Raw genomic sequence first — 19929 nt, 5'->3', positions numbered from 1 at the left:
ACTAGATTAAGGACATGACATGTAAACACCAATATCAATGGATAGTAAATTCAGGGTTTTTTTTTAAATAGTATTTACTGGACGACGCTTTTATAATTTAAAATATCTATCCAGCCAGCCATAGTTAAATGTTATCAGCAAATAAAATGCATCGTATTAAAATATTTATTGCCCAACATCCGTTTAATCGCAACTAGCGATAGTGCATTTATTATTATATACATGCATATCTTATAATATAACTACTATCCCGGTTTGCAAGTTATTGATATTGTATTTTTGTGCTATATTTTGTGTTTATGTTGATACACAAAAGATACTATTTGTCATTTAATTGTTAAGTGGTGGACTCAATACCGATTACTAAGTACTTTGATAAACCTGAGGAAATTCTCAACTCCATAAATGCCCATTGTTCCATTCACGTATGCTCATAATGCTCAACATTATCGGAAAACAGATACCTACCTATTGAGAATTCTCAGAAGGCATGTGACTACTATACACTAAAACGAAGTAGGTAGTGGTTATTATTGGCATCACGAATTACTCAGGTTTTCTAAATCGTACTCCCATAAACAGTTAGCAAAACCTCATTTCATTGCCCTATATTTGATAAATAATGAATTCTATAAGTATTTCCAGGTTCTAAACTATCTTCTTCTTTGTCGTATCCTCATGGCTGAGGGACGTGACGAATGTGGACACTTTTCACCAGCGCTCTACAAGCCGCTCTGTCTTGGGCCCAGTGCATGCTAGCCTGCAATGTGTAAACTATACATATCTGTGTGCTAAATTTTTGAAAATGTGTTTTACGTGAAACTATTATGTACCTAATCCTCACAATTAGAAAAAATATAATGTTCGTAGACAAAGCAGATCTTTTCGTAATTACAATTAGTGAAGTTTTATTTATAATATTATTTTTATTTTTGACTGATTCACATACAATAAATATACTAAATATTACACTTTGTACGGAACAAAGATTATATTATTATACAAAAACCAAGGCACCAAACCATCACAAAACAGGAACACTCTGTATAAGGTTTACTCGGGTAATTCCGAATGTCGAAAACTGTCGGATAATTCCGAAAGAGACTTTTATTATGATGGAATTAAGGGTGATTTTCATCTGAATTTCGGAATTATCCGACATTCGGTAATACCCGAATACACCTTAAACCTATTTTGAATTCATAAGTGTTTAGTTACATTGTATAAATATGTCATTAATGTAAATGCACAGTGTAAATGTAATATTTCAGTAATGTAACTGGTACAAACCAATGATTACAATAAAAATACCGCATTTTTGATAATCCGTAGTTTCCCGCCATGTTTTTTCGAAGTTAGTTTGAGGCGAATTTTTAAACTTAATTCCATGCTAAAGTTTATTAAGAGAAAATACAGCAAAAAAATGCTGTCTTATTTTTGAATCTACCTTGGAAATTTGTTAAAATAAAATATTCTTATTTTGTTGTAGTGGTTTTATAACACTATTTAAGTCCTTAGCGTATTTGTGCATGTCTTAAACGTGCTCGTATTGTTTTCAGTTTTGTTTGACAGAACAGCTTATTGTAAATGTAAATTCTAATTTAAGTAATTTGTGATTATTAAAAATAATTATTGTGTACTATATTTAAATCAAATTTATGATTAATATACTTATACGAGATGGAAGAAGCGCTAGACTTACAGAATGTATGCAGAGCATGCTTAGCGAATGGAGAACCCTTGAAGGACTTGTTTTCCGTGTGTTCTTCCGAAGTATTTAAGTACTGTACGTCTGTTGAGGTATGCAATACTGTTTTACATGATCTATTATCCGTATAAGTTACGTTTTCCAAATCTTTTAACCTTATTACAGGTAATTTGAGATATGGTAAGCTAGCATAGAGTTAACAGCAATGTAAGTGCCCATTTTAACAATTTGTGTTTATTCCAGATTTCTGAAAGTGATCCATTGCCGAAACTAATATGCCAATCCTGTCTAGACTTATTAAACCAGCTGTATTACTTCAAACAAGTGGTTTCCAGGTCCAATTCTATACTGAGGCAACAGTTAAAGGTAATGTTACGTATGTGTGCTGGCTTGCTAGCTAGAACCAAACTGGGGGTACTTACACTACACATATTTTTCTAGATTCATAATACATGAAACAGGAAAAATAAGGGGATGCTCCTTCTATTTTGCTTAACCTTTTCACTGCCATAGAACTTTTCATTGAGCATGCTCGTGTCAACTGCGGTACGAAGTTACACAAAGTTTTGTCTTATTTATCAGACCGCGGCAAAATGAGCCCCATTTAGTATGTCTTTTATGTCAGTCTACGGCGGTTAAAAGGTTAAGGATAATATGAATTTCAAATAAATAAAATACTAATTGATGAAAAATAATAATTTCAGGTGAAGGATGAAGGGCAATCTGCGGAAAATAATATAAATGATGAGCTAGCCGAGCAGGGCCTTCAAGAAGCCTCGTCATCAAGTCCTGAGTCTAGTGAACCATATGAGGAAGCACCCAAAAAGTTAGTTTCTTGTTATTTAGTTTTTGTACTTTTTCTATTAACATTGTTTTTAATGGTTGATTTTCACTAAGTTATTATTCTGTCAGAGTAAAACAATCATCCTGGTAAGGTTCCTAATATAATATATTTGACGACCTGTACGGCCTAGTGGGTAGTGACCCTGCCTATAAAACCGATGGTCCTGGGTTCGAATCCCAGTAAGGGCATTTATTTGTGTGATGGCCACAGATATTTGTTTCATAGTCATGGTTGCTTCCTATGTATTTAAGTATTTGTATATTTTGTAGATCGTTGTCTGAGTACCCACAGCACAAGCCTTCTTGAGCTTACTGTGGGGCCTAGTCAATTAAAAAACAAAATGTTGGGTAATTCCGATAGTGGAATGTAACATGTTGGAATTATGTGATTGTGATAATCAGAATTACCTAATAATCTGATGTATTTGGAATTATCTGAATACACTTTACCTAGTAAACCAAATTATTACTTCAATTTAAAAAAATGACATATTGGGACCCATGTTGTATCTACTATCTAAGCTATTTGTAACTGATATCATATCATACTATGCATTTGTAACTGATATCATGCTAATGTTAATGTGTTTAGGAGGAAAAGACGAGTCTACAGAAAAACTACAGAACTATCGTGCAAAAGGGACCGCATGAAATGTGTTAAATGTGACAAGAGATTCCAAAAGTATGAGACCTTGGAGGCTCACATGCGGAGCCACTTTGGAAAGAAGGTAAGATATTTATTTCAATATTTTCAAAAAATAAATAAAATTTACAAAAAAGACCCGTTATCCCCAATATTTTCGTACTGAAATAGCATGTATAGCATTCTATTCATATGAATGGGTTTTTAGATTTAATCATTACAAAAGTGATTTATCCAGAGGGAAAACTAAGCCTTATTGGGATTGAACCTTATTATTCAACCAAAAGCCATCAGTGATTGTAAAATCCGTACGTTCGCGACACCCGGTTTCAAAATCTAACTCCACTATATTATTTTGCACATAGCTTGGGTACGGTGATAGCTGTAATCTCCATACAATTTATCACATTGAAACGCAAAATTGTATTAAGCTGACAGCTTTCACCATAGGTACCCAAGCTAAAAACTAAAAAAAATATTATAATCTGCCTAAGGTTCAACCCATCTTATTACTGTCTTTAACCGTTAATTCACCTAAAATATCCCCTCAGCCAGACATCAAATGCAGCGAATGTGACAAGACATTCCTCACGTTCCGGAGCCTCACCAGCCACTCCCGAACCCACTCCGGAGTCAGGAAGTACCAGTGCTTGACCTGCGGCAAGGACTTCGCTTACCTCAACGTGCTGAAGAATCACGAGTTGATACATGCTGGCATTAAGAAGCATGCGTGCCATTTGTGTGATGCTAAATTTGTGCAGGCGCATAATTTGAAGGTAAGTTTATTGAGATGCTGCTATTTAATGGCAAATAATTAACAAGCTTTTATTAGGTTGATCTGTATGTAACTAAGTAATGGAATCTAAGGTAACTAATTTAACCATCTTCCAAGGATCGTAGCGTCATGAAAAATGGCAGCTGTATGTAGTTCTGATGACAATACAATAATATGGTACTGTCGAACTGATCCGATGATGGAGACAGGAGGTGGCCATAGGAACTCTCGACCTGTATGTCACTATGTAATGGAATCTAAGGAAACTAATTTAACCATCTTCCAGGAGGTGGCCATAGGAACTGTAATTAAACAACGCAATCTAATTGTGTTAGGGGTTTTTAGAATTGTCTCGATGAGTATTAGTTGTCTGTCGTAAGAAAAGTACAGTCAGCGATAAAAGCTTGTACCAAAAATGAAATTTTTGCCAATAACTTATTTTTCAATTTTTTCATTAAGTTTTATATTGGGCAAGTTTTCAGGAAAAAACAAGCAACTGGCATATAAAATCAGTTACTGAGATTTCTGCTCATTGTACTGATTGTGAGACCACACCAGAAATAGTCATTGTGAACCACAGAATAAACTAAAGTCACGTTAATTTTTTACGTGACGAATAAAGAGTGACGGTGTCTATCTATACAAAGTTGGATTATTTTGACGAGAGTTTCTAAGCACCGAACAAAATATAGTTCCACATATCTGCTGCGTTAGTGACGCCGTCTGGTAATTAATAGCCTGAACAATGGAGGAACGGCGATTATGACGTCGGTCTCTTGTATTATTCTTCCATGCTTTTTCCTTCTACAGATGCACATCGAAACGCACAAGAACGAGAGGAACTACGGGTGTTACCAGTGCGGCAAAAAGTTCGCGCAGCCCGGCAACCTCAAGATACATCTCATACGGCACACGGGCATCAAAAACTACGCCTGCACACAGTGTGACATGAAATTCTACATCAAGGTAAGTTGTTACAACCAGACATCGTAAATTTTATAGCATTTTTGGTGCAGCGCAGTGGTGTTAACGGAATTGGTATAGATAATTCCAACTGAAATGGTAAATTAAGGTTAATATTAACGTAATTCATCATCATCATCATCATCATCATTCAGCCTATATACGTCCCACTGCTGGGCACAGGCCTCCTCTCACTCGCAAGAGGGCTTGGGCTATAGTCCCCACGCTGGCCCAAAGCGGATTGGGGACTTCACATACACCTTTGAATTTCTTCGCGGATGTATGCAGGTTTCCTCACGATGTTTTCCTTCACCGAAAAGCAAGTGGTAAATATCAAATGATATTTCGTACATAAGTTCCGAAAAACTCATTGGTACGAGCCAGGATTTGAACCCGCGACCTCTGGATTGAAAGTCGGACGTCATATCCACTCGGCCACCACCGCTGTTATTAACGTAATTAACGCTAATTAATCATGAGGGTTGAAATTGTTTATACCACTCCGCTGCACCGAAAATGCTATAAAATTTAAGATGTCTGGTTATAACTTAATTATACGTCAGTCTTGGCCGAAATCGGCTAGGACTTTTTGAAGTTGTATTTCGTCAGATTACGAAAAAATAATTTAAAAAAAAACTCAACCCTTATAAAACTAATATGTGTGAAACTAACTAGTGAGTTTTGGTTGTCACCTGACGATTTCTGAAAATGAGACGTTTTCTTACAGAAATGTTTGATAAGAAATAATTCGACCGTTCCTATAGGGATAGTTCTTATAAAAATAGTTTATTTGTTTATTAATGTTAAGTCAGTTAAGTAAGAGTTGATGTTTTTTTTCCTTAAATGACCAGGGCACCTAACTATTAAGAGTTAAGTTATCATGTCTAACATACTAGTGGTTGACTGGTAGAGAATGCCTCAAGGCATTAAGTCCGCCTTTTGTACTTTTTACTTGCTCTTGTACAATAAAGTTTAAAATAAATAATTACTTTCAAAACTATCGTCCACAAAAATCGAATGAGAAATCAATATGGTTGTCGTTTCTAAGGTTTTTGAGTACACATACATAGGGGCTGTCCATAAATTACGTCATCGATTTTTGACGATTTTGGACCCCCCCCCCCCCTAAAATCATCCAAAAATCATGCTCCGAAAGACCCCGTTTCCTCCTACGTCATGCTACCGTGTCCAGACCCCCCCCCCCCCCTAATTTGAAATGACGTAATTTATGAATAGCCCCATATTTCAAGTTCATCCAAATACAATTTTCCCCTCAATATACTTTTAATTGTGATTGCAGGCAGATCTAGTAAAGCATATGCGGTCTCACTCCACCGAGAAGCCGTTCTCATGTCAACTGTGCGACAAGACCTTCAAAAGTAGGAGTTTCATGGCAATACACATGAGGACTCATACAGGTATCTACTGCATTTGATCTTTGAGGTACATACATACATACAAATCACGCCTATTTCCCGGAGGGGTAGGCACAGACCACGAATTTCCACTTGCTACGATCCTGACATACCTCTTTCGCTTCCTTCACTTTCATAACATTCCTCATACACGCTCGCCGGTTTGAGGTATAAAATAACAATATTCAAAATACATTACAGTCCTGTATATCTGAGAGACCGAGCTTTGCAAGACCTAGATATACAAGAATTGCTCGTTTGTATTGTGGTGGTAATTACTCTATTTATTGAACACTACATTTAATTCCGTTGCGTAGTTTAAAATGTACGTTTCAAGTACAGAGCAGTACAGGCAGACGAAGCGATATTTTATACTCCCTATGTGTAGATGAACATGGATTCTATTTCCGTTCTTGTTTTCAGGCGAGCGCCCATACGCCTGCGACCTATGCCCCAAGAAGTTCATGGCCCGCAAGGACCTCCGCAACCACCGCATGATACACACCGGCGAGAAGCCCCACAAGTGCCAACTCTGCTCCCAGGCCTTCATACAGAAATGTGCTTTGAACAGACACATGAAGGGACATATGAGGGACGAGAGACCAACTATACCAGATCATGCGCCGCTAGCTGTCACTTATGAGTGGAGAAACGATGCGTGATTGTGGAGTTGAAGCAGCATCCTCTAACCCCCTTAGGGGCTATTCATAAATTACGTCATTTCAAATTAGGGGGGGGGGGGGTCTGGACATCGGATGACGGTAGCATGAAGTAGGAGGAAATGGGGTCATTTGATGCATGATTTTTGGATGATTATAGGGGGGGGGGGGGGGGTCCAAAATCGTCAAAAATCGATGACGTAATTTATGGACAGCCCCTTACTCATAAAACTTTACGGGCCTGATTTAGTTAAATTGTGTTTTATCCCTTTCTTACAAATACATAAGTCAAAATGACAGAAAAAGACAAACGATTCATGGCTAAATCGGGCCGGTAACGCGTTTATGAATAACGCCATAAGAGGTATGTCTGTTGCTTTCGCATTAGTGCAAAATAGTGAGGAATTGTGTCATAAATGAATATTAAGTGATAGTTGTGTAGTGCATCCTTTGGACCCATAGGATATAGTTTGTTTAGAAACCCGACAAGCGTTGTTGTTTTAACTGTCGACATAAATCCTGGTCACTGCACCAATTTTAATGAACATATCAATAATGGTACACAAACAGAGTATTAAACCGTACAAGTGCCAGATCCGTGTCTAAATACGAGGGGTTAATGACACGTGTCACCGTACCCATCGAGTATGAAAATAACTATAATGATTATTGCAAAAAGTGACACTTTAATTGGTTATTCCCACTAGTTACCACCAAGTTGTTACCAGTGTGGTAACTACTAATAAAAATTCCCAGTAGTTACCACCAAACCGAGTTAGTGGTAACTACTGGGAATTATTATTCCCAGTAGTTACCAGTGGTAAAAGGTGGGAATTTTTTTTCCCAGTAGTTACCACTGGTAACAACTTGGTGGTAACTAGTGGCAATAACCCCTTTAATTGAACACCTTAAATAAATAAGTAATGTGCCAGTAAATAATAATTACATTTCTGCATTCCAGTAATGAACCGTCATAGTAATTTTGTTTGAAAATCTTGCAATCACTTCATTATTTTTGTGTTTAGTACATAATCATGGAAATCTAATTTATAGTTAAGTTTATATTTACAAAGTAAAAGACAATATTGTGTAAATAATTTATTTGTGAAACCAATTATAATTATTCTGCATAAATGACAACAAAAATGGTTATTCTTTACTAGAAATTAAGTAACTGCAGCTAAGTTGCAGATGAAAGATAAAATTGATATTTATTCTTGTAAATGTAGATTAAGTATAAATAAAATAAACACAAATATCGTTATTTGTCCTTTTTATTTTTCTTTTATATAGGAGCGGCGAAGGTGCTCAGAAATAGCTAAACACGTGTCAGTTGTCAAAGCGTTAGGTAAGGTTACATATGTTCGAGTTAGGCATTTCATAGCTCATTGCATTGCATGTTAAATCATATTATTTGAGCATTGCCTCCTGGGCCCATCATGATCACATAAATAAAGTTATTTGTTTAGATTTTTCTGCTTTACAGTTACAATCTTATGCACCTTCATATGCCGCCTCATAGAATTCCGTCTAGAGAACTTCATTCCACACACAAAACACTCAAAAGGTTTTTCCCCAGTGTGGTTCCGTTCATGTTCCTCCAACCCCAGTTTGCCAGCAAACGCCTTCGAGCAATACTTGCAGCTGTAAGGTTTCTCGCCAGTGTGCATTCTTTTGTGGGCCTTTAGAGATGGTTTGGACGTTAAAGACTGTAAACATACGTCACATTGGTACAAAGGATTTCTTCCTTCGTGACGCATAATGTGCTGTTTAAGGTAAGCTTTCTCTGAGAACACATAACCACAGTAATCGCATATGTACTGTCTGTTCCTGTGGCGTATTAGGATGTGACTGCCGCAGACCTTCTTATTGATGAATTTTTTGCCACAGTACTCGCAGGGATAGTTGCGTTCGCGGTTCTTGACGTGCGTGTCTAAGTGGTGCTGTGGATGAAGAAACTTAATCAATGTTTATATTCTTATGACGTTATTCATAAACGTGTTACTGGCCTGAATTAGCTATGAATCGTTTGTTTTTATCTGTCATTTGACTTATGTATTTGTAAGAAAGGGATAAAACATAATTTAACTAAATCAGGCCCGTAAAGTTTTATGAATGAGTGCGTAAGGGCCTACCAACAAAAACAAACTATTTTTAATTTGATCCTTATTGTATAGCTATAGTGAATTGGGAAGCGATGAAACAAAAGAAATGCTACTATATTCGGTTTGTGAAAAGTTCTGTACATTGTTATACTACTTGTAACAACTTGGTGGTAATGGGAACAGTTGGGAATAACCGGTCTATCTTTTTAAGGGCTTTTCCACACTAAAGGTATCTTACCTTATATGTAGCAGTGTTCTTAAACACCTTTCCACACTCTTCGCAGACTCGCTGCCATTTTTGCTCGTGAGTTCTCTTATGACTGCTGAGAGTGTGGGGGCTACTGAATACTTTAAAGCAAATCTGGCATGTCAAATCCTTGAAAGTATAGTCAGTGTGACAGGACTTTATGTGGCAGCGGAGGCTTGAAGCACCCTTGTAGGTTTTGTGGCATATATTACACTCTATCTGAAAATGCATTTTAGGTCAATACTGACTGAGCTATTTTGGCACAGGACCGCTTCGTCCACAACTACAATCCTATTACGTCACTTTCTTGTCATTATTGTCATCACTACACCTTATAAAACAACGTCCCCCGCGTCTGTCTGATGTTTGTGTATTTGTATGTTCGCGATAAACTCAAAAACTACTGAACGGATTTTCATTTGGTTTTCACCTATCAGTAAAGTGATTCTTGAGGAAGGTTTGAGGTATAATTTGTTAACCCGTGCGAAGCCGGGGCGGGTCGGTAGTATGACATATGGTTCATTGTTCTGATTCGTCAACATCCCTATATAGCATTTTCATATCTTGTCCACATTTCTATACGGGTCCATAGTGCTAACTCATCCACATTCCTATATGCTGGCATTGTTGGAGAGCAAAATAACCAGGTCAACTTTTCAGTTGAAAAAAAGCAATGCAAGTGTAATGGAATCTTGAAAAGTGCAGATTTTGTCTTATTTAACCTCGTGAGTCTAAATGTACATATTCGTTGCAATCTAATTTGAACCTGAGATTGAGAGACCTTCATGAACCAAATAAAGAAGCATTTCTTTTGTTTCGTTGCGTTTTAAAACAAACGAAATTCATTCCAATTAACTTATAGAACAAGGTTCAAATTAAAAATTGGAAATCTTTCTATGGTGGGTCTTACGAGACATATAAAAGGATAATGGATGGTACAATAATGTTAACGAGCTGGCACTGTGGTCAAAATAGGAATGTCGAGGATATGGGACTGTAGTCAAAATAGTAATGTGGACGAGTGGACGATTTAAAAAGGTGACGAAATAGCAATGTGGACCATGCGATCCTGAGCCGTTATAAAAAAAAACACGAAATATTATTATGTTATCATATAATACATTTTCTGACCCTGAAACAAATCTGAACTTACAAATTCCCCTTTTCCTTCTTTATGAGGACATATTATCATATGGTTCTCCAGCCGTTTTTCAGATGAAAATTTCCTATTACAGCGCTCGCAATTGTAATTCATTGGGTTTTTTGCTTTTATTCTCCTTTTGGGTGACTTGATAAGTTTTACTGAACTGAAACAGATATTTGTAGTACTAAAAATTAGTTTTAGCAAAATTTAATATATTAACACATTTACTGCCAGACGCTAGACGTTTTCTGTTCGTAGGCGCTTTTCGTTACATACGGGTTTTCATGTGTTGGTTGTGTTACCGGCTATGTGTATTATTTATTAATCCGTCAACTGGACGGTAAACTGACGCAATTATCCTATGTCGAGCAATTATTGACTTCAAAAATAATATGTGAGTGACGCGTTTTAATATACATATATAATATATGTCTAATATATTTAACCCTTTACCAGGCTAAAGGATATATATATTTCCCACATACAGCACTTCAAACATGTGTTCTATTTTCAATGAGTTTACATTTATGGCAAATGTCGACTCCATAGCTTGCTATTAGTCTTACCATGCGACAAAAACTGATGCCTAGTAATTTAATATAAAATTACCTTGCACTGGTTGCCTCAACATGGTTTTCAATATTCTTCTGTGCATCTGAAAATAATGGATGTTAGCTTGTCATATCTGTTTAAAATGTTCCTATGTTCCTCCCCGGGACTCAAACTATCTCCATACCATATTTCATCTAAACTGGTTCAGTGGTTTAATAGTCACACAAACCATCAGAGTTATGCTCTCATTTTAACACAATAAGCTTAAATTGCATGAAACTTGGCAATGAGTTGGCATGAACGTTATGTAACAAAATTATTTTGGTCTGATCAGTTTTTATTGCTAAATTGTTATAAGTACAAAATAGTGAGTGGAAGCTGCGTAAAACTACTATGTGATCTTGACATGTCTCTTTATTGAAAAACACTTGAAAAATAAGTCACAATAACAATTATATAGCATATATGTTTATTTGCATTCTTTTAGTTTCATAAGTACTAGTACACTATATTTTTAAATAATTTTTCAATAAAAAGCCATGTAATCTTTTCTAATAGTAAAAGAATGAGGTATAGCACCTACCATCATTATGGCTGTCACTTAATATTTCTTCCGCTTCTTCTTTAGCATCTTCTATTTCAATTTTTACATTGTATGTTGTTTCTAGAGCAATAAGCTCGTCACCTCTCATATTCTGTGTCACTGCCACATCCTCAGATGTATCTTTTATTTCTAATTTCAAAGAAATTTCTTCTTTTAACAACAATGTATGTAATTTGTTTTCTGACTGAACACATCTTGATTTGAATTCTATAAACTCATTAATAAATATGTAACAATGGTCACATAAAGCCTTTGGAAGTCCGTCTTCGTATTTTACCTGTAATATAACATAATGTATGTGTAACATGTAATCTGTAAAGAAATAAAGTTGATCCACATGAACTTCCCATCCCATCAACCAGTCAACAATATTCAGCATAGTTTGTTTATTGTTAGAAGAAATGAACTCATCAACCAATCGCGTTGTGGCGTTAGACTGCACGATTGGGTCGAATTCGTGTGCGTGACACCACTGTGCCGGCCCCATTCTTTTGCCCGTAAAGCTCGGTTTTCCTAGGATAGCGGTGCCGTCTATAGCGGCCGTCTTCATACTAAATAATACGGCTAAATATGGATGTAGTAGTATTTATATGGAGACGGCCGCTATATGACGGCACCGCTATCCTAGGAAACCAGTGCATAAGGCCCGTCAATGAGATGACTCTTTATAGAAAACTCTTGTAGCTTTAATAAAATTCTATGGTTATTTGAAATACCATAAAACCAGGATTTTAAAAGTGACAGGTGACCGTAACCATGGCGAGTGACAAGAGAAAGTTGATCGACCCAAATAATCGGAATAAGAGAAAAGAAAATTGAGATTGATGATAGGTTTAAGAATTAACAAATATTTAGATTAATAAGCAGTTCTTGTACGATATTTAGCGGTATGTTAACATAAATAAAAAGACAACATACCTCGATTGATGTACAATAAAAATACTGTTCAGGACTTATGTGTTCGTAAATAAAATGAGAGAAACACTCGGCTCTTCCGAGACAAGCACGGCATGAATTCGTCCACTGTTCCATATTACAGATGGTATTGGTTTATTATTTCAGTTAATTCATAAAATAAACCACAATTATAAAGATAAACAAATACTACGATTACGATTCGTCTCGTTTGACAAGTGAAGTGAACTGAAGTAAAGTGAGTGAGTGAGTGAACTGCGAATGAACGAAAAATAACGTGAAGTGATGATCCGGTAAATACCGATAAAGATAAACATGTACTAACGAGTACTGGATATCGTTTTTTTTTGTTATTAACGAAGCAACTAACTAAAATATTACAAGTAAAACAATTCCAGTTTGGAAATAAGTGAATGAATTGCAAAGAAATGATTATTGTATTTTTACATTACCTACCCCCTTATTCATAAAACTTTACGAACCTGATTTAGTTAAACTATGTTTCATCCCTTTCTTACAAATACATGAGTCAAAATGACAGATAAGGACAAACAATTCCTATAGTTCGTTTTTTTTAGCATTAGAAATAAGGTAAACAATCTTGATGTGTCTTTTAATTGAAAAACACATTTTAAAAATAAGTTACGGCAAATATGTAACAATTATGAATCTAATACGATCATTTATATACTTCTGCTTTCATAAGTAATAGTTACTGATTTTTAAAAAGCGTTTTTCAATTAAAAGACATGTCAAAATCGCTTACCTTCTTTCAAGTTCTTTCTAATGCTAAAAAAAACGAACTATAGCTAATTCAGGCTTGTAGAGTCTGTGCAGAAAGAGAAGAGTCGTGGAATATATTGGGCCCCATACTATCCCCATACATTCCACGACTCTTCACTTTCCGAACAGACTCTAACGCGTTTATGTTATGAATAACGCTATTATAAAAAAATAAAAATACACACAGGATAAGAAGCAAAAAAATGGGTTGTTAATATTTTGTCCCTCCCTTCCATCTCCGGTCTGTCCGGAAAGAGAAGAGTTGTGAAATGTATTGGGCCCCATACATTCCACGATTCTTCTCTTTCCGCACAGACTCTACCGCTGCCGAACGTGATATGGATCCATTATATCTTCTTTATGATACCCATAACATTCCACGAGTTAATTAAAAAAATATGCTTATAAAAAAATCACCTTTAATTTCCTCAATAAATACAAATTCATAATCTAGTATTGTTCTTAAAAAGCGGACGACACAATGAAGGACCAAATTTTTCAATTTATTTACCCGTTTCCGAAGATTTTATGTGTATGTCACTCCATGTTGTTCGAAGTTCTTTTACGTACATATCCTTTCATGCACCTTCATATGTCGTTTCATAGTCCCGCGCTGCGTAAAGCTCTGGTCACACACCGCACACTTATGCGGCTTTTCACCCGTATGTATCCTATGATGGTCCACTAGCATTCGTTTATTAGAAAAGCTCTTTGGGCAAAAGTTGCACGCGAATGGCTTTTCCCCAGTATGTATCCTTTTGTGGATGACTAGAGACGAATGTGCTGCGAAGGTCTTGAGACATAAGTCGCATTTATGTAGGAGTTGTTTTCCTTCGTGTATCATTATGTGTTTGGCGAGGTTACTTTTGTCGGTGAAGGGGTAGTTGCAGTGGTGACAGATGTAACGGCGCTCGCTGTGGCGGCGCGCGGCGTGGGATGCGCAGGTCTTTTTGCTGAGAAACTTCTTGCCGCAGTGTTGGCAGGTGTAGCGACGCTCGCGGTTTTCTATGTGTGTTTCTAGGTGAGCCTGAAAAGGAAGATCAGTTTTGAGAATATTATTACAGTATCTAGACTCAGGCGTCACATCGCACATGTTTTATTTAATGAACCAGCAGGGATGTTAGATAGGACTAACGCAACCACTGCTGGGATAGACCCATTTTAGTGATTATTCGAAGAACTTGGCGTCATTTAATTATGTCTGATTGTGATTCCTTGCATTACAAAGACTGGATAGTAGAACAATGCAATTTTAAGATCAATCTTTAAAAAAAATGGGATGTTCATGCCACTTTATTATTGAGTCTTACCTTCAAAGTCAAATTACTTTTAAACCCCTTTCCACAAACGTCGCATATCCTTAGCTTCCTCTCCCCATGGGTTGCGCGATGTATTGCCAGTGTGCGGGGGCTCTTAAAAACCTTGGAGCACAACTTGCAGGTCAGCTGGTCGAGGGACAGCCTCGTATGTTCACAGTCATTGTGCCGCTTCAAACCTCCCCAGGTTGTGAATGTTTTGTTGCATGGTGCACAGAATATTGAAGTCTGTAATGAAAATAATGTTGGTAAAGTTAGGTTAGACCAAGAAAAGTCTACAACAGTTTTGATAGCACACACAGTGCAAGTGTTATTAATATGTCATAATTTCATAGAATTTTGACGATTAAAATACTTGCACTGAATTGACTGAATGTGTTGCACATTATAGTCCGGTGGCCGGCTGCATGAAACAAACCTCATCAAAAAATAGAATATACCTACCCTGTAGAGGTACCTGACATTTAGTAGCTTCTAACGCACTTGGTCGGCCTAGGCTTAACCTGGCAGATTTTGTACAAATGGCAAAAACGTTGGACAAAAATTCATCAAAAAAAACCTCATCGAAAAATAGAATGAAACTTGTATGGTAGGATACCTGACCTTGAGGACAGTAAAAAAAAAGTGGTCGGCCTCACCTTAGCCTGGCAGTTTTTGCAGTCCGACCAGATTTATTGGGTCACGTGAGAGCTACAATTTACCTCATCGAAAAATAGAATGAAACAAACGGATTATAATAGCTAAAATAAGCCTGTTGACGTATGTCTTGGTCGGCCTCACCTTAACCTGGCAGTTTTTGCAGTCCGACCAACTTTATAAAAAAAATCATTAAATTTTTTTTATCGAAAACTCGTATGAAACTGGTATGGTACGATGGCTGCCTTTGAGGACAGTAAAAAAAAAGTGGTCGGCCAAATCTTGTGTTGGCAGGTTCTTGTGTCCGACCAATTTTGTGGTACCACGTGAGAGCTACAATTTTGCCTCATCGAAAAATAGAATGAAACAAACGGATTATAATAGCTAAAATAAGCCTGTTGACGTATGTCTTGGTCGGCCTCACCTTAACCTGGCAGTTTTTGCAGTCCGACCAAATTTATAAAAAAATCATCAAAAATTTTTTATAGAAAAATCGTATAAAACTTGTATGGTACGATAGCTGCATTTGAGGACAGTAAAAAAAAAAGTGATCGGCCAAATCCTGTGTTGGCAGGTTCCTGTGTCCGACCAATTTTGTGGTACCACGTGAGAGCTACAATTTACCTCATCGAAAAATAGAATGTAACAAACGGATTATAATACCTAAAATAAACCTGTTGACGTATGGCTTGGTCGGCCTCACCGTAGCCTGGCAGTTTTTGCAGTCCGACCAAATTTGTGGTACCACGTGACAGCTACAATTTACCTCATCGAAAATAGGATGAAAAAAAAAACGGATTATAATAGCTAAAATAAACCTGTTGACGTATGGCTTGTTACGGACGGCTTTCATAAATTCAATGTGGCAGTGTGCGGCAGAATCCACTTGCATCAAATTTGATGCAACACATTGTGGCTGGACATTAAGAGATGAAATGTATAAGATCAAATGGTTTGAAGGACACATAACGCCTTTGCGAGTCCCAGAAATAACAATAGATAAGTCGAAGTCTGGGGAAAGTTCGTCAGACTTCGACTCCGAAGATGATTATGATTATTAACAGTAATTATTAACAATAAAAGGGTTATTCCCACTAGTTACCACCAAGTTCTTATCAGTGGTAACTACTGGGAATTATTTTCCCACCTTTTACCACTGGTAACTACTGGGAAAAAAAATCCTAGTAGTTACCACCAACTCGGTTTGGGAATTTTTATTCCCAGTAGTTACCACTGGTAAAAGGAGGGAATTTCTTTTCTACAAACCGAGCTTCGAAGGAGAAATGCTACAGTTGATGGCAAAAAGGCTGATTTGATGCAAAGATAATCACTTAATATATGTGAGGTTATCTTGTGTATTTACCGTTTATTAAAATTTTGGAAGGCTCCGTGCAGTTTTTCCTCTTATATTACAAGTGTTCGATTTAAAACTAAGCTTTGGTGTATACCTGGATCACCTGCATGTACAAGAAGGCGTTTCATATACGCCCGCCCATCAGATAGGTACACAAAGTCATGATGCGTATGGAATACAGCATGTGTGGCCAAGCCATTATGCCCTAAATTATGTACTTCTTCGTTAAAACTTAGCTTACCTGTGTATTTACTCTTTCCAAAATATTTATCTTCCTTAAAATGCAGCCTACACAAACGGTCTTTGTCATTTGCCTTAGTTTTTGGTACTCAAAGCTTTTTTTCACCGATTTATGCATATCGGGTCCTTGGGAAAAAAGGGAGATCCTATAGGTATATTTCCACAATTTGTCGCACACTATTGCAGTATTGTGGAGAAAAAAAAACATACAACCGAATTGATAACCTCCTCCTTTGGGATTTGGAAGTCGGTTAAAAAAGGAGAATGTTTACAATTTATTGGAAACAATGTATGTGATTTGACAGTGACAGCAACTCCACTATGGAGGCGCCACCTGGCGTGATAAAATGACAGTTATGCCTCCTTATTCTATCTGTAGTGGAAAAGTAGGATATACGATTCAAAACTTGTCAAAAATCGATGAAAACCTTTTTATTTTTGACATCTGTGAGACATCATCTCAACGTAAGTGTTACTCTGAAACCACGTCAGTAGTTAGAAAACGTTATTTAGATATTAGATAGATTTATGAATAAAATTTGAACTGAATGTTTTCTTTTTATTTAAAGCCCTCTAAGACCTCCATGGACTCATTTACTTATTACTTTTTTCAGCTAGCATTATTAAGTTAAGTTCAAGCTGCGAAGAAACCATATTTTCAATATAGAAATTATTATTCTTTACAAATGTGGTCGGACTGCAAAAACTGCCTGGCTAAGGTGAGGCCGACCAAGACATACGTCAACAGGCTTATTTTAGCTATTATAATCCGTTTGTTTCATTCTATTTTTCGATGAGGTAAATTGTAGCTCTCACGTGGTACCACAAAATTGGTCGGACACAGGAACCTGCCAACACAGGATTTGGCCGACCACTTTTTTTTTACTGTCCTCAAAGGCAGCCATCGTACCATACCAGTTTCATACGATTTTTCGATAAAAAATTTTTGATGATATTTTTATAAATTTGGTCGGACTGCAAAAACTGCCAGGTTAAGGTGAGGCCGACCAAGACATACGTCAACAGGCTTATTTTAGCTATTATAATCCGTTTGTTTCATTCTATTTTTCGATGAGGTAAATTGTAGCTCTCACGTGACCCAATAAATCTGGTCGGACTGCAAAAACTGCCAGGCTAAGGTGAGGCCGACCACTTTTTTTTTACTGTCCTCAAGGTCAGGTATACTACCATACAAGTTTCATTCTATTTTTCGATGAGGTTTTTTTTGATGAATTTTTGTCCAACGTTTTTGCCATTTGTACAAAATCTGCCAGGTTAAGCCTAGGCCGACCAAGTGCGTTGGAAGCTACTAAATGTCAGGTACCTCTACAGGGTAGGTATATTCTATTTTTTGATGAGGTTTGTTTCATGCAGCCGGCCACCGGACTATTAGCTATATAATATTGGTAAACATTCAAAATATAATATTAAACTTGCTCAGTGGCATAATTACAATTACACCAACTGAGCTGAGGCCTAGCTGGTTCAGTTATCTATGGTGTATTAACTTACTGTTTTTCCTTCATGCTCCAGCATGTGAGCTTCAAACCGCTCTTTAAAGCCAAACTTTTTGTAGCACAATTCACATGTGAATTCTAACTTTTTTCTTGTCTTCTTTAATTTTGATACCGGCTTTGCATATTTCTTTCTAGTTACTGTCTTATGATTTCTGAAATTAAAAAAAAAAACCTTTATTACAAGAATGATTGCAAATAACCTGCATCATTAGGATTAATTTATAATTTTCTTACTTTGTTTTGTGTGTATAACCTGTTTCATGTCTATCTTCTTCATAAACATCATTGCACAAATCTGTTTCTATATCATCTGGAACAGTCATTTATGATAATTATGTTTCAAACCATACATAATATTTATTTAAGTATAATAAGGGGCATTCCAGAAAAGTCATATGCAACACTTTTTTTTAATTTTAATTTCGTTGATAAGGCTAAGTAGCCGATATTTGACATGATATGATTAAATGTTAATATAGGTTTTTACAGGTTATTAAGATAGCCGCCATATGCGTCAAGTCCCCTAAGTCCTAAAACCTAACAAAGTAGACTTTTTTTGGAATGCCCTTTAAATTTTACAAAATTAAGAAAATATTTTTAATAATAAATTAAATATACCTATATCACCCAAATCTTCATTCTTGACAAATACATTACTTTCAAGGTTTTCTTCATATTCATTCCCTTCAAGTTCTGATTTTAAATTAAGATAATTCTTGTTTTCGGGGACACTTTTAATAAAAATATTATATAATATATTATCCGATTGTATACATAGCTTTTTAAACTCTGAAAATTTTGTGAGTAAACCATAACAATTGTTGCAAATTGATTTAGGAAGTGCATCTTGCTTTACCTAAAATAAAAGTATCAATTGTGAAAAGTGTATAAAGTCTTTGTTTAGATTTCATGAATAAATCATTAAAGTTGTTGTCTTAAATACCAATAAAAAAAGTTGATTAAATTAACACAAACCTCAAGGGAAGTGCAAAACCAATAGACTTCGGGTGAAATGTTTTCATATAAAAAGTACGTGAAGGATTCCGACGTCGATAGGCAAGCACGGCAGCTATTATTCAATTTCTCCATATTTAAGAGAACCAACCCAATGTAATTTATGTATTTATCAATTGAACTTTTCACTATAAAATAAATAAACAACAAACTTCGGGACAGATCAATTTACTCACATTTGACATTCACTCAATCATGACTCAATCACTCAAAACAAAAATGATCTGAAATCTGAATGACTTGAATGAGACGAGTGAATGAAATGGCCGACTTTGTACGAATAGTGTTGTAGTACACCTCGCTACATAAAAATACCAATTCCGGTATTTAAATAAAATAATCGAGTGAATGTGACGAGTTGTGAGGTACAGACATTTAAATTTGTGTTGTAAATATTGTGATATGAAAGGGCCAATAAAAAAATGTGTAAGCGAGGCGTTCTCCTCTGCCAAAGGTACGAGACTGCCGCTCATACCGGTTATATATTATAAAACTA

General features: G+C 36.2%; 3 protein-coding genes across 3 annotated transcripts; 1 reads left to right on the top strand and 2 right to left on the bottom strand.

The window, feature by feature from the left end:
- The first annotated feature begins 1573 nt into the window (after window positions 1–1573).
- LOC134789544 (oocyte zinc finger protein XlCOF6.1-like) lies at window positions 1574–7038 on the top strand. The gene is made up of 8 exons (XM_063760119.1): window positions 1574–1800; window positions 1952–2074; window positions 2413–2534; window positions 3144–3279; window positions 3746–3970; window positions 4780–4935; window positions 6233–6350; window positions 6771–7038. Exons 1-8 carry the CDS (start codon window positions 1681–1683, stop codon window positions 7007–7009), a joined length of 1239 nt encoding a protein of 412 aa, XP_063616189.1. The 5' UTR covers window positions 1574–1680; the 3' UTR covers window positions 7010–7038.
- A 1053-nt stretch (window positions 7039–8091) lies between these two features.
- On the bottom strand, window positions 8092–12786 carry LOC134790182 (zinc finger protein OZF-like). Its single transcript, XM_063761003.1, has 6 exons — window positions 12577–12786; window positions 11638–11935; window positions 11112–11157; window positions 10512–10665; window positions 9350–9577; window positions 8092–8949 (listed from the first exon to the last, which is right to left on the bottom strand). The coding sequence occupies exons 1-6, from the start codon at window positions 12688–12690 to the stop codon at window positions 8464–8466; spliced, it is 1326 nt and encodes a 441-aa protein (XP_063617073.1). The 5' UTR covers window positions 12691–12786; the 3' UTR covers window positions 8092–8463.
- Window positions 12787–13758: 972 nt separating this feature from the next.
- LOC134790104 (zinc finger protein OZF-like) lies at window positions 13759–19598 on the bottom strand. The gene is made up of 6 exons (XM_063760885.1): window positions 19395–19598; window positions 19038–19275; window positions 18654–18729; window positions 18415–18571; window positions 14667–14900; window positions 13759–14383 (listed from the first exon to the last, which is right to left on the bottom strand). Exons 1-6 carry the CDS (start codon window positions 19506–19508, stop codon window positions 13919–13921), a joined length of 1284 nt encoding a protein of 427 aa, XP_063616955.1. The 5' UTR covers window positions 19509–19598; the 3' UTR covers window positions 13759–13918.
- Window positions 19599–19929: the final 331 nt, after the last annotated feature.

Source organism: Cydia splendana, chromosome 4 (assembly GCF_910591565.1).
Source record: "Cydia splendana chromosome 4, ilCydSple1.2, whole genome shotgun sequence".
Taxonomy (NCBI): domain Eukaryota; kingdom Metazoa; phylum Arthropoda; class Insecta; order Lepidoptera; family Tortricidae; genus Cydia; species Cydia splendana.
This window is presented reverse-complemented; position numbering and strand designations above follow the sequence as displayed.

Coding starts and splice junctions, on each gene's coding strand:
- LOC134789544 (XM_063760119.1), top strand. CDS start 1,681: ATGGAAGAAGCGCTAGACTTACAGAATGTATGCAGAGCATGCTTAGCG. Junction 2,075..2,412: donor TACTGAGGCAACAGTTAAAG/GTAATGTTACGT, acceptor TAATAATTTCAG/GTGAAGGATGAAGGGCAATC. Junction 6,351..6,770: donor ACACATGAGGACTCATACAG/GTATCTACTGCA, acceptor TCTTGTTTTCAG/GCGAGCGCCCATACGCCTGC.
- LOC134790182 (XM_063761003.1), bottom strand. CDS start 12,690: ATGGAACAGTGGACGAATTCATGCCGTGCTTGTCTCGGAAGAGCCGAG. Junction 11,936..12,576: donor TTTATTGTACATCAATCGAG/GTATGTTGTCTT, acceptor GTTATATTACAG/GTAAAATACGAAGACGGACT. Junction 11,158..11,637: donor AAGTGACAGCCATAATGATG/GTAGGTGCTATA, acceptor CATTATTTTCAG/ATGCACAGAAGAATATTGAA.
- LOC134790104 (XM_063760885.1), bottom strand. CDS start 19,508: ATGGAGAAATTGAATAATAGCTGCCGTGCTTGCCTATCGACGTCGGAA. Junction 14,901..18,414: donor TGGAGCATGAAGGAAAAACA/GTAAGTTAATAC, acceptor TTTTCATTACAG/ACTTCAATATTCTGTGCACC. Junction 14,384..14,666: donor AAAGTAATTTGACTTTGAAG/GTAAGACTCAAT, acceptor CTTCCTTTTCAG/GCTCACCTAGAAACACACAT.